The sequence below is a fragment of the Chaetura pelagica genome, unplaced genomic scaffold (genome assembly GCF_000747805.2).
Source record: "Chaetura pelagica isolate M959 unplaced genomic scaffold, ChaPel_1.0 scaffold29, whole genome shotgun sequence".
NCBI classification, from domain to species: domain Eukaryota; kingdom Metazoa; phylum Chordata; class Aves; order Apodiformes; family Apodidae; genus Chaetura; species Chaetura pelagica.
In genome coordinates this window covers 2097890-2118440 of record NW_009970720.1, presented here as the reverse complement: position 1 = coordinate 2118440, position 20551 = coordinate 2097890, and the positions used below count along the sequence as shown (strand labels likewise).

Below are 20551 nucleotides of genomic sequence, written 5' to 3'. Positions count from 1 at the left end.
CACCAGAGGAAGCTGGCTGCTGGCACTGCAGGTAGAAAGAAGTCCTCCCCTCTCCCCGGGGATCTCACAGCAGGACAGTAAGCCTCTGAGCCTCAATTCAGGGAAGATGCTGCAACAGGGAAACCAGCATTCTGCCTTTCACCAGCCTCTCACCACTGGGCTGAGTCCTGAGCAGGGCAAAGCCCTTCTAGATGAGCCCCTATGTTGAGGCACAAGCTTTGGTCTCTATTTACTTCTTGAGAAGGACAGAGTAATTTTATATTTGAATCAGTTGCTGGAAGAACTGCTTGAAAGGAGAAATATCTGCATTTGCTTTACTTTCAGACCACTGGGTAAACACTGGGTAAATAACATTTGTCTTACAAAGCATCTTCAGTATGTTTTTTCAAAAAACAGTATTTTCTATGTCTTGAAGAGATCCGTTGCCTTTTAGTCTCTTCTGTGCTCCTTCCAATAAGATTAACATATTTCTTTTCTACCAGGCCTCAAAGAGTAGGTATCTCACTAAACATGAAAAATCTGAAGCAGCACAGCACTTGCTTGATTTTTTTTAAATTTTTTATTTTTTTTTTTAAGCATGGGAATAATGCCTTGGTGTTAAAATGCTTTGCTGCACCAGGACATAACTTACGAATACCAAACCTCTCTGCCTCACTGTGCTCCTCTCACTATCAACAACAGCCATTCAAAACTGGCTGTACTCTCATAACAGATTCCAATAGGATGGTAACTTCAAACAGCTCGAGTTCAACAGAACCCCTGATGCAAAACTTTAAACATACTAAGGTTAAACATTTTTAACATATATTTAATGAATTTGTTGTGTACCCTGCAGTTACAGCTTTGGCTTGAAGGCACAGATATTAAGGCACAATAAATGCAAATAATGTATACATTTCAATATGTTGTGTTGAAGATAACTTTCTACTACACAGTATTTAGGTATAATGACATGTCATTCAAATGTTTCCTCAAGTTATTTTAATACCTTTTTACTTTGATAACCTGGACAAAAAGAGGAATGTATGTTAAATTATTTAAATGTTTCTTCAGTGTAAATGTGGCAATTTTCTTCTGAAGTATAGAAGACTGAGATTGATTTTTCAGCATTCGGATTTTAACAAAATAAAACTAACATTTACATTCATCTTGAACAGCATTATTTCAACTATTTATAAAAGAAAAAAGTATATAGTACTTTTTGCTATCAAAAAGTATTTTTGGCTTGTTCAAGTCTTTTTTCTACCAACCTGCATAGCTACTTATGACAGGTAGAAGGACAGTTGCATGAGACAACTAAGAGGTACACTACCCAATGTGCTGTTCAGACATACCTGTCATGCTAAAGCAACACTGACAAAATTTTGGTTTTGCTCACCCTCAACATATTTCCAAAAGAGAAAAAGGACACTTTCCAATTATATTTTTTTTCATAAGCTCCAAACATGCACTCTAGACCCGTTAGGTGTCCTGCACCTGTTTAAATAAAAGAGATCTCTACCACATAACTTTCAAATAACAACTGACTCTGCCTAATTTCTTTAGCAATACACATAATTAGTTGGGAAGGAAAACATATTGCACTGAATTTAAAGAAAGAGGGACAGTAAATATTTTCTTCTCAGTATTAAATAAGGAAGGATGTCCAGTGCAAAGAATCGCCCCCTCCCTTTCCTCTCCCATTGATACTTGCAAACATTGTCGCTCAGTTTAGATGATCTCAGATTTACATTCTATGAAAAACAGTTACAGTTGTTAGGAATCACAGTGCAGTTTCAGTTATGCATAATCCTGAGGAAGGATCCAAGGAGGAATCTGTGGCAAGTTGACCATTCTGAACAACTTCTGGGTAATTCTTACTGAAATACACCTAGGAAAAAAAATAGCAGATTCTGTGAGTAATTAATTACGCATCAAACACATTTTCGTTTCAGGTAAAATCTCTGGAAAGAAATACAGAAGAGATAAAATACACGTCCTTAAGGAATTCCAACAGGAACTTCAGGTTACTGGTATTCAGTAACGCCGTGTCATGGAAAAATTAGTAAAATTACTATATGATCTTACATTATAACAAAGCGTGAGAAAAATCCCATGCAACCTGTAGATCCACTCAAATTCCGGTAATTCAGATAAAGAGATATATTTTATCACTTTTGCATTAAACCGATAAGTAAAATCATTTTACTGGCTCAAAACATGGAGATAAATTAAAAATAGGATGACAAAGAAGCTGTGAAATCTTGCGTCTGCACAAGGGTTTCTCATTTTCACACATAAAATGAACACAATGGGTTTAGATGTTAATATCAGGTTGTAATCCCTATATTTTACAAACTATGATTGACAACCATTGAAACTTCAAGGTATATGTATGAAATATCCCAGCGTTTAATTTGTGCTGCAGAGCAGTTATAGGGCCTATAGAAATGTGATCTCTGGATAGTGAACCACAATAATGAAAGAAGAAGCAAAAGCTTTAACAATGACTCAACCAAGCAACTTCTCTAAAATGTAAGATGATACCAAGTAATAGGACAGTTCTTTGCCAAGCCTTTGAGTTCCTGAATTCTACCAATTTCTAGCTCAACTAGAAGAGATACAGGCTTCCTGATAAATGTATAATCAGAACATAAAGGAAATGAAATGCTGTCAAGTTTCACTGTTCCACAATCATCAGTTTTTAGTAGCTGTATCATATCTCTGTTCCTTGACAGATGCGCATAACAAAATGAAATAATGTCAAGACTTGTGTGCTCTTATCTAAAAATGTGTTTGGGTGAAAAAGGACTTCAAATACAATTTTTTTCAAAGAAAAATGTGAAAAGTTTTGTTTGAGTCTTTAAAAACAGAATATACACTATCTTTCTGAGGCTGACATGTGTCACGAGTTAGGTCTCACAGTCAGGCTGCTTAGACTACAGCTTATGAAACGTTTCTCCAATTTCTATTTGAGAGTGTTGTCAACAAAGTTCAGTTTGTTTGATAATAATGTCCTTTTCAGGTATATGAATACACGCATAAGACATGCAGGATAAAAAAGAAGCAGTCATTCTATAAAAACATTCCTGTAAGTACCACTGTCCTCCTTTGTGTGCACAAGCTAAGGCTGGGTATATGCATCTTCACAAGTTTCAAAGAATATTAAGGTCTGATTTGAATCAACTGAAGAATTGGAAGCCCTGTTAAAGAGGCATTCCTCAGTAACCAGCCACCATCGGATGCAGCAAAGTTAATCAGGCACCTGCCTGCACAAACGCTGCAGAGACAGCAGCCCCCGTTGTGTATTCCCATCCTGTACCTGTTTTAAAACACAAAACTTCAGCATACTTTTAATGCAACTTTTGAATGTGATTTTTTTGGGTTTGAAAGTTAACAGAAAACCTTGGCACATTACTAGAGACGTAATGAAATGGCAGCTGCTTTTCAACTGTCTCATTGCAATTCTTCCCCTGAGCCCAATCCCTCAAGATATTAAATGCTCAAGTCTTTAAAGAAAGTTCTTCCACTGCCAACAGAGCTGCAACCTTTTAAAAAGTAATCATGAAGGTGAGACAACACCTAGTATTTTAATATTTACACATCTGTCATAGCTTTAATTTTTTTCCCCTCAAAGTACTCAAGAACTAACTGACAGAAAACCAGTCCTCTCCTGCTGCCACCAAAGCTTGCATAAAAGCCTCTCTCTACGCTGCCAAGAGCATGGAAAATGCACCAACTTTTGCTTAGCTGAATAACTGAGCACCTTTTTTCCTTTTTAACTGTGACTATTTCTCTCTGTCCCACAGGACCTTCTCCTAACAGCTTCTTGTAAACTGAGCGAAGATAAAAACATGGTCTTGTGATGCCGAGCACAGCTCTACTGCAGTCAGCCTCACAGCCTAGTTACTATACTCTCAGCAGTCTCCAATCTGAGCTGTGCCTGCATTGTTTTCTTTGACATTGGCACAAAAAAATGGAGACACTGAGTGACCAAGAGAGAAGTACAAACAGCAACGCTGGATTGATTCAAAGGTTCCAGCAGGAGCAGTGATCTTGAATAGCTCAATCTTGCAATGCTTAGCTAAGACACTCAGCAGATTTTATTTTTTTTAAATTAGGTTTCTTCAAATATATCTAAACTAGTCTTCTAATTTGCAATATGTAGTTCCTCTTCATCTGTATTTAAAAGGATATATGCAGAATCCAGAAAATGCATTTAAAGTCTCACCTTACTGAAAGAAGATCTTGGTGCAAGTTCGTTCTGCACAAGATTTGGGTCCAAAATGCAATAAATCAAGTAACTATTGCTAAAGCATGGCCACATTCCAAACCATTTTCCTTAGCAACCCACTGTAACGCCTTTTGAAAAGTATGTATATATGCCATATTACCCTTTCTTTTTACGTTCAGCATGCTGGTTTTCAACAACAGAAAAAAGCTGGTCTTCATAAAAACAGTTCTTATTAACCACAGTAGGAATGTATGAGACCAACAGCAATACATGTAACAGACTTAACTAGTGTAAAAAGAAAAGCCATTGGAATCAGCTCTTCTGACTAAGCAACTTCTCTGAAAGCATGCATGAAGCACAAGGGACAGCAATAATGAAAATCCTGAATTTATGTCCAAGTCCTCCAAACAGAAAGGACTGCAACTGTGCTTCTGGGTAGCTGCTGACTGGAGATAGAGTCTCTCGATTCCCGTATTTTTGGGCTGAGTGTGGATAAGCACCATGCTTTGCATTCTTGGCAGATGTTAAAGCTTGTATCTGCCTTCTAGCCTGGGAGTTAGCAAACTTTTTCATCAAACCACATTTCAGCAGAAACTGGTTCCTGGATCTCTTCCCTTCCTGTACAAAATCACATAACATTGATGTGGTAACTGCAGATGACTATATGGGCAAGTAACATCAGGCAATTATTTTTATATATTTTGAATTATCTTTGAATGCAATTGTGCAATTGGGGAGGGCTGCAGGGGAGGAAGGAGAGATAGCAAGACATGGCTAAACCTCTACAGATGACAGCTGGATAGCCTCACCTCTTGCCACTCCAAGGATCAAGGCTTTGGAAGCTGGCTTTCACCTTAAAGATAAACACTGGTCATATGAATTTGAAGCTATCCTTTGAAACATCATTTCTATAACACTCAGATTTTCATACACGTACCATAAAATACTATGGCTAACTCATTCCTTTCTAGTAATAAAATACAAGAAGCTACACTGCAGCAATGGAGGAGGACAGCAGCATTCATCACCTGGTCTACACAGTGACAAAGCTGTTTTCTCAGTTGCCTAATCAGTGCCACACATGAACTTACAGTGTTCACTTTTAGCTACAAAGCTTCACTTGAAAACCTCTTTTTTATAAAAAGGAAAAATTTATTTTAGTAAAAAAAAAAAAAAAGAGATTTTGTAAAAAACTTTTAAGAATATGGAGACAGAAATATCTTCCCTAATCTTAAAGAAGCCCCGTAAAACAGCCTCCATGACAGCAGCACAACTTTTCATTTTTTTCCAACTGACTGGAAATGCATTTATTTTTCCTAGGAAATAGCCAGGCACTTGCCATTTTGTTTCCTGTTCTTCAGGTATTGCTTTCCATTGACTGGTTTCCTGTTTCTCCAGGAAACAGTCTGGAGTTTGTGTTGCCCTAGCTCTGCTCCACACTTCTAACAACTTCAGGAGTGGAAAGCATAGAGGCTAAAGAGAAGATCTGTGCCTCTTGTCATGAAGAGGCACTCTTAGGCCTCTACATACCTAGTGTCAGTGCCTTATTTATGAATCAAGTGTCTACCAAACTAAGCACTGCCAGTCTCAGCTAAAGCAGTGCTGAAGCTTCATCAGCACTGAGAGAAATAAAAACTTGCTCTGGACATTCCATGTGGTAAATTATAAAAAGAAAAAAAAAAAAAAAGAAATCAAGCCAAAAGCTAGTAAAAGTAAGTTCCTCAAACACAGGTCATTTTCTTTTATCTTCTTATCTCTGCTTCAGCTTTCCATCTGAAAAGTGGTGATGATATAGCTTTACCTCAGAGGTGTTTTATGAAAATTAAGCCATTGATGTTTCTTAAACATTCTGATTGCCAGAGGAATGCTTGCAATTACATTAATGATTCTGTACTCAGAGCAGGATTTGAATAGTAAGCAGTAAATCGGGCACACAGCCTTGTATGGAACAAGGAAACAAGAGAATATTCAACAGTTAATTGAGCCTTACTCATCCTGAGTGCAGAACAGAGCAAGGGTACAAGACCAAAAGAAGAGAAAGCACAAAAAGTATGAATGTGACCATGCTCTCTGAGACCATAATATAATGCACAGGCACTGAACCTCAAACTCAAATTTTATGGGCCCTTTAAAAAAATAAAGGAGTAGCAGATGAATGTTTGACTAGGAAACACTAACATATTTTTGTAGCAAGTTTTTAAGATCAGTGGCCAGCACAGGTGAGTATGTCACTTACTCTCATGTGTACACTCACTTATTTGTGTACATTCAGAAGGATGTAAAAAATCCAAACAGTCTTTCAACTCAGGGTTTATAAACACATGTACCATTCAGAAGTTTGCGCATATCCCACTAAAAAAGGCACTGAAAATGATGGGTCTGCATGGCAAAGATTCTTTAGTGTAAGGCTTACTATAGCACTGAGTATGTTAACTTGAGATAAACAAAGGGTAGAGACAAACTCAATGATCATTTCTTCTAAAATTACCCGTTTTGCTGTTTCAATCAGAGAAGCTGCTTCAGTCTTGCCCACTTGTTGCACCATTTTGTAAAACAAGCCATCTTGTTCTTGCAGCAAAATGTAAGGTTCACCATATTCTTTCACTCTTCCTGCCTCTAAAACCTGTTAAATCAGCAGAAGCCAACATATTAGCATAAGAAATTTAAAAAAAAAAAGAAAGAAAGAAGTTAGAGAATACGAGCAAGGGGGGAATGTACATATGCACTTTAAGTGCTAAGATGAATTTTGTATCCTGAAAATGAAACACATACTCTTCAAACAAGCACGGTACTTTCTCAGTTTATAGACCTGTTGTACTATTTTAGAGTGCCCTACAGCCATTCCACCTATAGGAATCCATTGCAAAGTTATGCAGAATATGGAAATACAATGTTTGTGAACCCAACAAAGCAGATTATCAGATTCATTGTGTAAGAAAGAAACAAAGAGGACGAAAACAGGCTCTGAAGTAAACAGCTGTGGGTAAAAACCACGCAATAACCACCAAGATGGTTAAGGGAGAATAGGTAAGTCTTTTGGATTAGAGGAGGTGAAGATGTAATTAAAGAAAATGAGGGTGTTGCTGAAAAGATAAACAATTTATTGCATCGGGTTTTGTCAACTACATATTAGAAAGATACTTACCCTGAACCTATTCTTTCTACATAAAAAAAGATGAGATGCCACCAGGGACATAGGTACCCAAAAGAGAGGAAGGGAGAAGGAAAAAACAACAGAAAAATTAAAAAGGCATTAAGACAGTAAGCCACAGAGGACACACACAGTAAAAAATATCAGTAAAAAATTATTAATAATCCAATTGAACTTATATGAAAATACTCTCATACTAGTAACTCTATTTAAGGATTGTATGGTAGCAAATATTACATTTTGAAAAGCCTTACAGGATTCATTCAGGGAATTTTTAGACGAGCATATATGTTTTGAGATAAGACAGCAAATTAGTTAAAATAATCACAAAAACACAAGTAGAAGACACACAGTTCACAAGCAGAATTTTTTCTTCAAGGTTCTAGCACAAGTAAATTTATCCTCACAAATCTGATACAATTCTTAAGGTACCAAAGGAAAACTAGAGGAGAAACAGTTTATATGGATTTCCAGAAAGGTATCTGGTGTAACTAAATACCTGTGCTAAAAGGGACCAAAACTTATTCAAGGACCTGGACAGAAAACCAATATTAGAAATAAACAGTGCATTTTTCTTTGTGGAAAATTGAAAAGGTAGGACCTGGTGGGTACAACATTGTTCTGGCACATGTGGTAGCTATGTGAGTGTTGGTTATCAGAAAAAGGAGTTATCAAAAAAGTGACAAACCTGCAAATGCCACAAAAATGTGTGGGTAAGTCTAGAAGAGATTCAGATACACCTACCCAACCTAAGAGAATGAGAAATACAATAGCAGGGAAAAGTCAATATTGACAAATGCAATACACTAAAATACTTAACTGGTTTATAAATTAAATGCTCAAGAACAAGATCTGGGTATCGGTCTACAAGTTCAGTACCTTAATGCATGTGCAGCAGCAGTGAAGTTGTTTTTTTTTAAAAAAAAAAGAAGAAGAAGAAGTTATGTGTGAAAACAAAGTAATTCAGAAAATATTTTTGCTCTTATGTAAATAAAAAACTGAATAAACATGGCATACTATTGAAAAAGATATTGCCACAACAGAGGGACTTCAAGGACTCATAACCAAGCCGTAATTATGGTGTACATACTTGTAAGCAGAAGAAGAAGAAAAAAAAGATCTAAAAAACTGGAGCTGCTGATTTCAGGAAAGATATTAATGAAAGGTATTATGAGGACAAGTTCCAAAATAACCGAAGTAGTTTGCAACCTTCTGTTTGAAAGGAGAAACTCCAATAAGCTTGGAGACAAACTCAGCATCCTCTGAGGAAACTCTCAAAGATGCCATTTTTGCCTGTGCAACTCCTTGTGCAAAGCATCCTGATGGCCAAGAGCCCGGCAGATTTCCAGGCAGCCTGGACACCCATCAACGACAAACACCCAGAGTGGAGCAGGACAGCTGAGCTGATGCCTTTTGCCCGCCCTGCTGAGAAAATTACACGCTGCCGAGATTTCCGTCAACTTGTTTGACACCAGGGACCTGGCACCAGGGGAAAGGTGCCCGCTCCTTTGCTTCCGGTTCAGTTAAGTACATGGCATTTGAATGGAAAATAACCCAGCCAACAACAACAGCATAAATACATCTAATTTCATAAACGGTATGCACAGAAACCTACAAGAGGTTATTTGCTCTTTTCAAAAACTTCGAGCACCCAGCTTATACTATCATTTTCCTCTGCAAGGTATTTCCAATACTGTTTGGTATGTAACTAAAGAAAGTGCTCACGGGAAAAAATTAAATATCAGTAGTACTGAATAGCACAACATACAGTCATTTAACACACAATAGATGTAGTATTTCACCTGCAAAGGTATACACTGGTTCACATGTTCTTTTTCCAGCATACTTAGTCCTAGCCTATTTAATCTGAATATTTAAGGAATAATTACAAATATAATTTTAATCACCAACTTTTCATACAGTACAGTATGTCACAGTTAAGAACAGCTTCCTTAAAAATTTGATAAATTAATTTATCATATACAGTTCTACGTAATAATTTAATTGGGTTGCATAGGACACCTCTGGTGCCTTGGCAATAAATGTAGGTTTTTCAGCACAGCACTCCATTATGGAACCACTCCTTAAGAAAGACAACAAAAAGCACCTTCATTAAATGTGTCTCTCACAAGTAAAGAGCTACAATAGGAAAGTAGAGGGTTTCTGAACATTTATATTACTGTGGTATTCAAATTTTAACATTAATTTTGCAAATATCTGAAACAACCACAAACATGGACAATCATCCTCCTCCAGGGAACCTGGGAGGGAAAAAGGAAAAATTTATTCTTCCTTGACAAGTTTTAAACAGCCAAGTCCAGAAGACCAACAGATAGAGTGAGTGATTTGTGTGTCTAAAAAAAATTCCATTCACATTTTAAACAAATCATTCATGTATTCACAGCCTTTGCTTGGGGAATAAAAACAAACTTGTGTTATGAAAATATACAGAACAAGAGTAAGGAAAACCAAGCTGTGTTGCTATTTTTTTTTAAATCTGAGAAGAGAAAAAAAAAAGAACTAAACTGTACAAAAACCATAATTCTTGCATGTCAGGAATACTTTACAAACCTTATTCACCAGGGAAAAACACTGTTTCTACTACCTGCTGTCATCTGTGACACAACGGAGGGAATATAAGTTGAATTAGTTGATGGTTAAAAACTTAGATATTTATACATTTATAGAAAAGTGCTTAGACAAAGATATAGGTTCTCTCCTTTGGAGAAATACATGCTGATAAAATTTAAATAAATAAGGAGGTACTTTGGCTAAAGCTTTGCATACTCTTACTCACTGACTCCAAGCCAAATTAAAATCATTAGGACTTCAAAAAGGCAGCTAATCATTCAGGAAAGGTGGAATCTGGTGTTTACCAGCCACATATTTTCTGATCAACTTGCATGCAACACTTATCACTGCACAATATGACCAAAAAGAACCCAGATGCATTCCAAGGCAGTTGTACCAGTGGAACTTGATACAGAAAAGCCAGAGAAGCTTGTAGCTGGCGAAATCAGATCAGCACCGTGATTACAGAGGACACACACAGGAGCATGGGACTCTGAATCAGCCTGGGATTTCATTATAGGCTTTTAACACATATATTCAGAGAGGGGGATTTTGGAGAAATCATTCAACTTGTCAGCTCCTCGGTCTGACCTTTTGTATAATACACCAAATAAAGCCTCATAATCATTCTGAGGGAGTTAACTGCCAGTGAAATACTTTGACAGCTCTGAATAAAATAAAGCAAACACAAAGAAGCTGTATAAACCCAAGAAGTCATACATAAACCAGGGCCAGAGCCTCCACTGTCTTGCACTGGCAGCCTCTTTTACCTTGTCTGCACTGTTCCTGCCTTTGTAGTCAGACCCTTGTGACTTCAACAGAAGTTTCTCAAGTGGAAGAGTAACTCAAACAGAACAGAATTCACAAAATTGGCTTCTGATAATCATGCAAAAGAGCACACAGGGAAATTCTTATTCAAAGCAATTCACTCACCTCCTTGCATAAGGTGAACTGCTCTTTACTTATACCTATCCAACCCACCCTTACTCAGGCAGCACTATTCAGACATTTTATGTTTGAGCAGAGGTTAAATGCAGTATTCTTCTTGAGTAAAATCCTCTCATGCCACCTAATTCCACTCCATTTAATATTTCATCCTGGTTGAACAGCTCGGGAGCAAGCAGGCAGCTCATCCCACTTGTGAATTTTTCAGAACCATACTGGGCAGAAGGCACCATAGCTTTGAACAGCATTTTATTTGACACAGAGGCATAGAATAACATAGAAACAGTGGGATTTAAAACACGGCAGGGAAGGGACAGAGAAACAGAAAAGAAGCATTTGAATTTGACTGCCCTGCCAAGGCAAACCTGGAAACAGAGTATTAGCCATTTAAATGTGTTGTGTTCACACAAGCACAGAAAGACTATTCACCTACATCACAAAAATGTTGCTGAACTGAATTTGTCTAAGACTTGGCAACTACAAAACAGTTGTCAATTTTTTGCCTCATCTGTATACCATCAGGGTATGTATGTCCACTCTGAATAGGTGTTCCCCCTAAAAAATCCCAAACTTTGCAGTATTTCTATTCCATAGCCTCATAGTTTAATGTCTTAACCATGACAAAAAAAGGGAGGAAAACAAGAAGGAAACATAAAATAGTGAAAAGTAAATCAGAGATCATTTCACAAAGAAAAGAGAAAACGAGGACAATGAAGGATGAGGAACCTACATTAAACTAGTCCAGATTCCACCAGAGACCCAGACAGCAGAACCAGGACAGCAAGCACCTTTTATACCTGATGATTCCTGCAAGTAATCTTTTTTGTTCTGTTGCACAGGACTTTGGAAAAGCAAACATTAATTTTTAAAGTGAATTTAAAATCTCCTTTGTGAATTAATGTAAGTAAAAGAAGCATTATTAGCCACAGAAAGAGGAAGAACACAGACCCTTACAAATACCATGTACTTATGCCTATCCATAGACAGAAAAAAGAAAGTTCTAAATCCTGCGTTTTCTAACTTTCAGCAACAAAAGCAGACAAACCAAGAGAACAATAGTTATAAAACTTTCTGAGAAAAATACAGTCCAAGGTTGGAAGTGTTCAGCAACAGAAGAGGGGGGCATGGGAATTTATTTCAATTATTATTGAGGAATGACTAGTATTCCTATTCACGTTCATCTTCACCATAAAGCCAGAGGGAAAATGGGACATTTAACAGTTGATCATAAATGTTTTTATTTCCTATTCAAAAGGAAAATAATTCAAGCAAATTATCTCCCAGGGAATACATCTGATTTAATTTAGACTTGGAGAAGACATCACCAAACAACAAAATTATTATTAAAGTTCAAAACTCCGCTAGGAGTACAACTTTGAACAATGTTTTCCTCAGAGAGCATACATCAAGATGATCTTCAATGAAGTCCTGGGAAGAGGAGAATATTCAGGAGATGCTTCTGGTTACATCATATTATAAGAAATATATTTACCCAAGACAATACATAGCTTTGTGGGGAAGAGTCAACAGCCTGTGCTCCAGTTGGCATTAAGTTCAGATGCAAGCATGTTCTGTCTCTTCCATCTAACATGGTTTGTCAAAACAGATCAGAAACATGTACATACTTCTCTAAGAATAATTTATAAATATCAACTTATCTGAACAGATTTGTGAACACCAAAGAACACTGAGAAGGCTGCAAATATCACTCAGGAACCATTTAAAGTTCAGGATTTTTTTCCTTTTAAGGGATTTTTCTTTTTCTGCTTTTTTTAGTCTTCAGGTTTAATCTAAGCATTCCTCAAGCTCCTTCAGGGTTCCTATACAAATTACTCTACTAGTACCTTCAGACAAATTTGGTGTCAAATAATGTATGTTTCCTGTATCATGTGTACAAGCAATGCAGAGCAAACTTGGGCATTTACTTTCACATAATCTGAATTATTGTTTTCAGACTTCCCAAATATTTCACCTCAGCAGAGCTCAATTTTGCTGTAGTAACACCAAATCTACCACTGCTCACAGGGGTTTCACACCCCCCCTCTGCCAGCCTTCCCCACTTCACAGAAAAGGTAACTTCAGACAGCTTGTTCTTTAACCAGAAAGAGTGGATTTCTTTAAATAGAAATTATTCTTGAGCTTCAGGGAATTATTCAGCATGCAGTGCTGGCTGGTAAATTGTTCCATATACAACTTATCTAACCTTCTATGGCAGAAGCTTAAAACTCTACCCTTCTTCTCTTTTCCTCCATCTGACAGCAAGCCACTGTAAGCTGGCTGGAATGTTAGAAGGAAAAGTACCTTTCAGGCATAGAGTAATGAGTTGTCTTCTACTGATAATCATTCAGTATTAACTCTTTCTCTATCTTGTTGGAGGAAGGAAGCCTGTTAACCAGTCACTGCAGTTGTTTCTTGTATTGCTCAGTTGCCTCACCTCAATACATCCAATCTACCAGTGCAACTTTTTCATTAGAGCATGTGTAAAGTGACCTCATGCCAGTTCACACTAACAGCTGAACATGCTGACAAAACTCTCCATTGGTCAATTAGTAATTATTGTTTCCATCACTGTAAAGCCACATTTCTCAATCAGGGATTGCAGAATGGCTCAAATGTGGCCTTCAAGTGATAGAAGATACACTTCAGCTTAATAAAACCCACTCTCTAATAAGGCTTTTCAGGATCCTAGTAAGTTAGATAAGCTACAAGGATATTACACTTTTTGAGAGGTTATGGAATATTGTTGCAGATGACTGGGCATGTCTCCTGGTTTTATCTGTTTTTGCTGACAATGAACTTGTGGCTCAGCTCCATGCACACATTTTCACCTTATCAGAAACTCTCTGCTCAAAGCATCAGCCACCAGCATGTCCTGCGCTAATTTGTTTTTAAACAGTAATTTATAGGATTTCTGAGAGAGCAAAAAAATTAATTTTCTAAAGATGTATTTCTCGTGTGGTCTGGATTCCATATCATTGTCTTTAAAGAAACATGATCTGACTGTCCTGTCTTATAACTGACAGAAACACATTCACACACAGATGCCTGAGTGAGAGAGATCAAGGTTCATCAAACACTGGATTAACTTCCTGAAGTAATTCAAATCCAGCCCTACATTTGAATGCTCTCAGCTAAAGTATTGCCTCAATAATTAGTTGTTTTATTTAGGCAAAAGAAGAATCTTGCTGGGCAGCCCTCCTGGAATTGGGAGCAGCTTTTTAAGAATTCAAAGATGCCAATGTTTTGGAGAGGTGTGGCTTAAAACTGGCAAAAATAGTCAACAATCCTAGTATCTTTTCAAGTTCATTGGTATTTTGATTCATTTTAGAGACAACTGGGCCAGGTGTGATAATTACAACTGTCACAGACGTTTTATTTCTGCTGACAACACTTACCCTGATACACGATCATGGCACATAGCTCAGTATTTTATGTAAAACTTGGCCTAAACTTCAAACATGGTATCTTCTTTTAATAGCAGAGATGCATACATTACTCAGTTTGAAACAATATGTTCACTGTTGATCTTAGTAGAACTCAATTACTAAATTCCAAGAAAGAATATGGAAGGATCTGGTTTTCCCACGTGGCTTGCTAAACATGAACCCAGATTCCAAATATCTGGAAACAGTGGCAACTGCCTTTGTTCAAACAAAATGGATAATTTTTTAAAAATCACTTGCTTAAACACTCGGCTCTTCCGGTAACTGCAAATTTTGAGTTAACAAATGCAAAGAGAAATATAACAGTTTCCAGGCCTTTTGCTCTCCCCATCAGTTGGCCAAATGGACTCCAAAATAGGTAAGAACCAGATAGGCAAGTTAGCATTAATCCCACCCAACATCTGGTGGAACTGCTTAAAAACTCCAAAGAGTCTCCCTGAAATATTTTATCACCCCTCGTAGTTCGGTTTTGAAGTCTTTCCCAAGTTTTCAAACTTGATGGTTTGGACCCTGGAAATCCAGTCATCCAGACAATTTACCAGTCACCTTCCAGAACTGTATGTACACAAGCAATGATTTTGCTGTACACATACTGATACTGATATTCAGGCATGCTGACACTAAGTATTTGTTCACCTCCCCTCTGCAAGGCATCCCACCTATTACCATTAATTTCTATATTCTGCTCCATTCAGGTCCCCTATTCTTCATAATTCACGCTTCTTTAACCAAGAGACTTTGGTCCCATAGCACAACTGAGATTTTTCTTAGGTTGAAGAAAAAATAATCAATTTAGTTCTAATATTCCCTGGTCTCTATTTTCAAGACAGAGGCTTAGTGAAAAAAAGTAGTTTCATTAGTACTTGTTCCTTTTTAATAATGACAGCAGGTGCACAAATATGAATGTAGCAAGTTTACTGTGAATTACTGGATTGAGATCCACAAGGTACCTTAAAGTTTCCATGAAGAATGAGGTGCCTAAATATCTTTGGAGACCTGGTCCCTGCAGCAAAAGCTCTCATGAAGGTATAAGTAGGGCAGCTGAGCTGCCCCACTCCTTCAAAAACTCTGCTTCTCACTGGGCTGCAGATTTAGACTCCTTCATGCTTACTCTTCCCCCTAGCTCCTTGACTCCTGTATTTCTGGCACCACCATGCTGGAAAAGAAAGGGTGGAGACTGGCCTTAACCTGAATGCCCTGTGTACACTGGTGGGTACGGCATTCTCCTGGGAAAGGAGAGCATTGCATCCGGACCTCCTCACACAGAGGACAAGGATGAGCAGATTTCTGCACCCCCTGGAAAAATGCTGTCCCCCCCCTGCTATGGAAGGGCAGCACCACCATCACTATCGTGTTCACTTTGGTGTTGAGGCACCGTTGCCTCATTTCCAACTGGATGGATGAAGGATACTAACATGGAACTCTCTCCAGAGCTTCCCCATCGATTTCAGTATGTTTACACCTTCTTTTGGTGGAATGATTACCTTGCTGAGGTTAGATCTCTACAGTCTGATTTATGAGGCCCAGATGTTCCCCCACGGTAAACGTAACATCAGAAAAAGAAGAAGCACTGAAGGAGGGAGGCTTACCGGAAAGATGTGGGAAGTCATTTACTATTGACCAAAAAAAACAACTCAAGCCTGGCTGTGAAGTACATTGTATTGTTACCTTGAATATTAGTCATTTAAGAATGTAACCACAACAGGTTTTCTCATAAATAAAATCTCTTCCCATGATTCTCTTCATCAAAAACTTCCCATTTGAATGACAGTTTTTAATTACCAGATCAAGTTCTGCTTGCATAAAGAGTTTCCATTTCAAAGAAGTATTGCACTGATATGAAAAGTCTCTGTGGAGAAACATCCTTGTCATTGGAAAATGCACAAGTTTTGACTGCTCTGTGGCTTTCCTATGGAGAGAACATGGCATAGCACACAGAGCGAACAACTGCATCAGACTCTTGCCAGATGCACATATTTAATTTGCTACTGATCCACTACATCCCTGGGTGAGCCGCAATTTCCCTACGCTTCTGTTTTCCCCTCTGTAAAAACACAGTTTCTAAAACATATTTCTCAACCTGGAGAAGGAAGCAGAGAGGAGGGAGAGGAGAGGGTGATGAGTATTTTACCAGATCCCTCTGGAAGTGTTGGGAGTGGTGCCTCTTGGCTGCTCCTGGCTGGGTTTGATGAGCTGCATATGCAACTTAGGTAAAAGGCCCTTGCCCTCTTAAGGTGAGGACAAGACAGAGAAGCAGCTATTGTGGTGGTGGGGAAGCTATGTGGAATGAGGGGCCAGTGGAGCAAGCCCAAGATGAGCTGCCACCAGGATTTGCCATCACAGAAGAGGCAACTGCAGCATTTCTCCCATTCTCCCCTTCTGCCAAGAAACAGGGTGGCTGCCTGTGCCAAAGCGCTAAAATGGGTACTGCTAGCACCTGACAGGAGAAGTTACAGCTTGGGTTCTCAAACTAATGAAGAAAAAGGAAAGAGAAAATGTCCTATGAGACTCTGGAGCAACACAAGGGAAGAAATGAGAGAGGAAAAAAAAAAAGTCTGAAAACCGCTGGATTATAATTTTATGGTAGCAGTATTTGATGGCCTGACTTAACAAGTCTTTCCAACTTTGGTTCCAAAGATTGTATGGATACTTCCCTATCTCACCCAGGTGTCTGAAGTTTAATTAATGTTTGTAAAGAGCGTTACAATTTCCAGATGAAAGGTCCTATGCAAGTGCAATGTAGTATTACTCATTGAGGTGATTGGGTTAGAGAGTATCACATTACACAATACAGCTCTTCCCTCAATGATTTCAAATGTTTGAAGTTCTGATAAAATGTATTTATCACTGAGATAGATATAATGGAAATACTCTTAAGGCGTGACCTGCATTATGAAACCAGAGGTCTGGTTTTGGGAACGGAACAAACGAGAATTAAAACAACTCCTGAGGCCAGGTTTGTCTACAGTTGTATAAAATGTATTCTGTTCTTTTTTTTTTTTCCCCCCTCTTCCAGTAGGCTTTTCTTCTCTTCTAAAATAGAACCGGTTATTACGGTGGGTGTGAGCAGACATGCAACAGTTCACGTTCAGTTCCTATTTCCATACTCATCCAACTTGACATTTTCTCATGACTTCCTCAAATTTATTTTCTCTTTTTAATTTTTTTTTTTTTAACGTTTGGATTAACCCTAAAGTTGAGCACTTCCTTTTTGTAAAGTTCTGCTTTAGCCAGCAACTAAACAGAATCAAATAAAAAGGCAGTGGACAACACCAAATTGGAAATTGCAGTCAAAACACTTAAGACAGGGTTGAGATGCAAAGCTATTTAGATCTACACAGGCTCAAGGAAAAGGTCAGCATGAACTTCATTCATGACACTCAACAATGACGGACGCAAAGTCCTGAGTCTGGAATGGACTGATGCTCTCTGTCAGTACCAGTTGGGAAGTAGCTGCTTGGGAGGTGGAGCCCCAGTGTAAATTATTAGAACACCTTACTGACTAACCAAATTTTAAAATACACTTAAAAAATTTACTTAGCCAAGCTCAAATTTTGTGATATTTAAGTCAATTATTAATTTCCATTAATATTGTTTTTATTATTAATGACACTCATTAAGAGTCAGCCTTGTAGAGGAATATTCTTTTTCCTTGCACTTTTAGTATGTTTTTCTTAACCTTCCAAAATTCTGCTGTATTCCCACTAGCAGCGACATGCCTGAGTAAACCAAGTAATTAAAAGTGTAACAAAAGCACACCTGCCATAACTCTGATCATTCCAAATATGCAATTGTATTTCTAATTTGTCCAAAAACAGAATCAATAACTGGATGCTAAGAGATTTTTTAAGGGGTCACATGTCAGTTTCCACCTTTTTTTTGTCCTCTATGTCTCACCCTCCTCTCTCACACAAAAAAAATTACAGAAACCTGTAAGAAGATCAAAATGGAGCAATGTAAAAAGATGAAAAATATTTGTTACTAATGACCGTGGACTGAAAGGAACATCTTGAAAAATCTGTTCCTTAACACTCTTAAGGAGGTCAAAGACATTAAAAAAGGACTTCTAAAAAATTAGATACCTTAATAGCTAAACTGAAGCAACAGAATAATGTACAGACTCTAAAAATGCAATAGAGTAGCTGTACAGTTGGTAAGAATACTGAGAAGTTTGGGGAGAAGGGCGATTTCTCTGCTTTGTTCCAATGACTCTTGCTAAAGTAAAAACATCTAGTTTCATTACGACTGCATGGTACTAAAGGTAAAAGTAGAAAACATCTTCGTGGAAGGGACATTCTGTGCATAACATGTTAATGGTTGTTAACGAACCAATACCCACAGAAATCCTTTTAGACAGCTAGCAAACACACACAGCTATTAATTAGGTCACAGTTGTTTCCTCACAAGTCTTTTGTTCACTTGAGTTGCAGAAAACACCAACACAGCCATTAGACCTGTGGGGAGGTATTCACCAGAGAAGAAAATATTTATTTATTATACGTGAAATGCTTGCAATTATATGCCTTCTTACAGCAGTTCTGCTGGTTTCTCTCTTCCTAAGTAAACTATAATCACTCAGTTCACAATCTATTCTACTCCTCAGAATGCCACTCACCTCAGCAGATCCAACTGTTTCATTTTGTGTACTTGAGGCAACCATTTTAACTCCATCACAGATTTTAAAACGTTTTGAGCATCCAGTAAAAAAAAAACCATGGAAAGAATTAATGTGCTTCATTTTCACCAAACAAAAATTGAAGAAAGTATTTTTAAGGCTACCAGTGAGAGGTGAAGGGTAATGTCTGCTTGAAGCCTGGTTAAATTTGAGTTCCACTTATGAACACTGTTTGCCCACTATGTCAGTTACTTCATTAACTGGCTGTGAAGAAAATGTTTGCAAAGGGCTGCTGTTCCTACTGCAGAAAACTACAAAACTGCAGGCTGCACATCATTTCAAGGACACAAATCAACCCCATTTCCTGAGAGCTTGGGGAAGACCACTGCCTTTACAAAAATAATTTTGTATTATTTCCTAATAATTTCCCCAATTTCCTAGTATTTCCTAAAGCAACACACTGTGGGGCAGATGTGATGACAGAGAGGGTATCTTACAGTGGCAGAGTGTGTAACTGCTCTTTGGGAACAAAGATGGCAAAGGTAGATTGGTAATGCTTCATCCTTTCTGTTCAAACCTTGCTTTAGAAGGTTGGCCATATTCATTGCCTCACCAGTCTAGTTCCACTCCTCCCACAACCACCCTTGTCCTGGGGCAGTTGCTGCCTTCTTACCTCCATGTCTCCTGCCCCAGAACCTCCACCACTTCCTCCTCACATGTCCCACACCACTAACTATTGTCAGTGCCTCCCTGGAACCACTGAGACTGAATTAATAGACCTGACCAAATCCAGCTGACTCTATCCAGAGCTTCTTGGGTGTGTCTTCAGAGGCTCCTAGTGCAGGCAGAGTTTATTTGCTTAAGTCCTGTGCGTGTGCTGCTGTGCCTCACCTGCAGTGAGTTTGTGCTTTGCAGGTTGGAAACCACGAGGCCAGACAACCTAAGAAGTCTTTTCAGGTCATAAATTCTACAGTTTTATGAGCTGTCAATCACAGTAACTAACCTAACTAGGATAAGTCTAAAGCGCAACTTAAACTTCTGCCCCACTTTTGGATCAAAATTAAGAAGAGTGAGTTGAAAACACTGTTCTTTAGAAAAATTTAAAAGAAGAACTTTGAGCAGTTAACTGTCTTACCATAATCCTGTCGCTGTCAATAATGGTGTTCAAGCGGTGCGCAATGGTCAGCACTGTGCAGTGAGCAAACTTGTCACGGATTGTCTTTTGAATGAACTCATCTGTTCTGAAACACAGCAAGAGCAATGCAGACAACATTAAGATGTTTGCATGGATAACTGAATGGCATGCAGGTTTTAGGAGTTCATAAAACATGACTGTATAGCAGGAAGTATGCTTATGAAGTCATTACAGTACTTCTTCCTCTCTTTATATTAGATGACTTGGAGGCATACCATAAAACATACTCCAAAATCTAGCCTCTATGCTTGAGGAGTAAAGAGATTATTCTTGTAAGTAAAGCAATAGGTTTTATTTCTGGAGACTAATTTACCAAGCTTTGATTACAGAGAGTGGAAAACTCAGTAGTGTCAGATATTCCTACAGATTTCTACACCAAAAAAACAGTCACTATTATTTTAAGTTTTAGTTTGTGCAA

At 38.1% G+C, this 20551-nt stretch overlaps 1 protein-coding gene across 1 annotated transcript in view; it reads right to left on the bottom strand.

Annotated features, from left to right (window-relative positions):
* Window positions 1–995: 995 nt before the first annotated feature.
* Window positions 996–20551, bottom strand: part of ABCC4 (ATP-binding cassette, sub-family C (CFTR/MRP), member 4) — a 148234-nt gene continuing 128678 nt past the window's right edge. The window contains exons 29-31 of the mRNA XM_010006355.1: window positions 20074–20179; window positions 6702–6836; window positions 996–1870 (exon numbers count right to left, since the gene is read on the bottom strand). Of these exons, the coding sequence (XP_010004657.1) occupies window positions 1763–1870; window positions 6702–6836; window positions 20074–20179 (349 nt within the window). The 3' untranslated portion in view covers window positions 996–1762. The remainder of the gene's footprint in view (window positions 1871–6701; window positions 6837–20073; window positions 20180–20551) is intronic.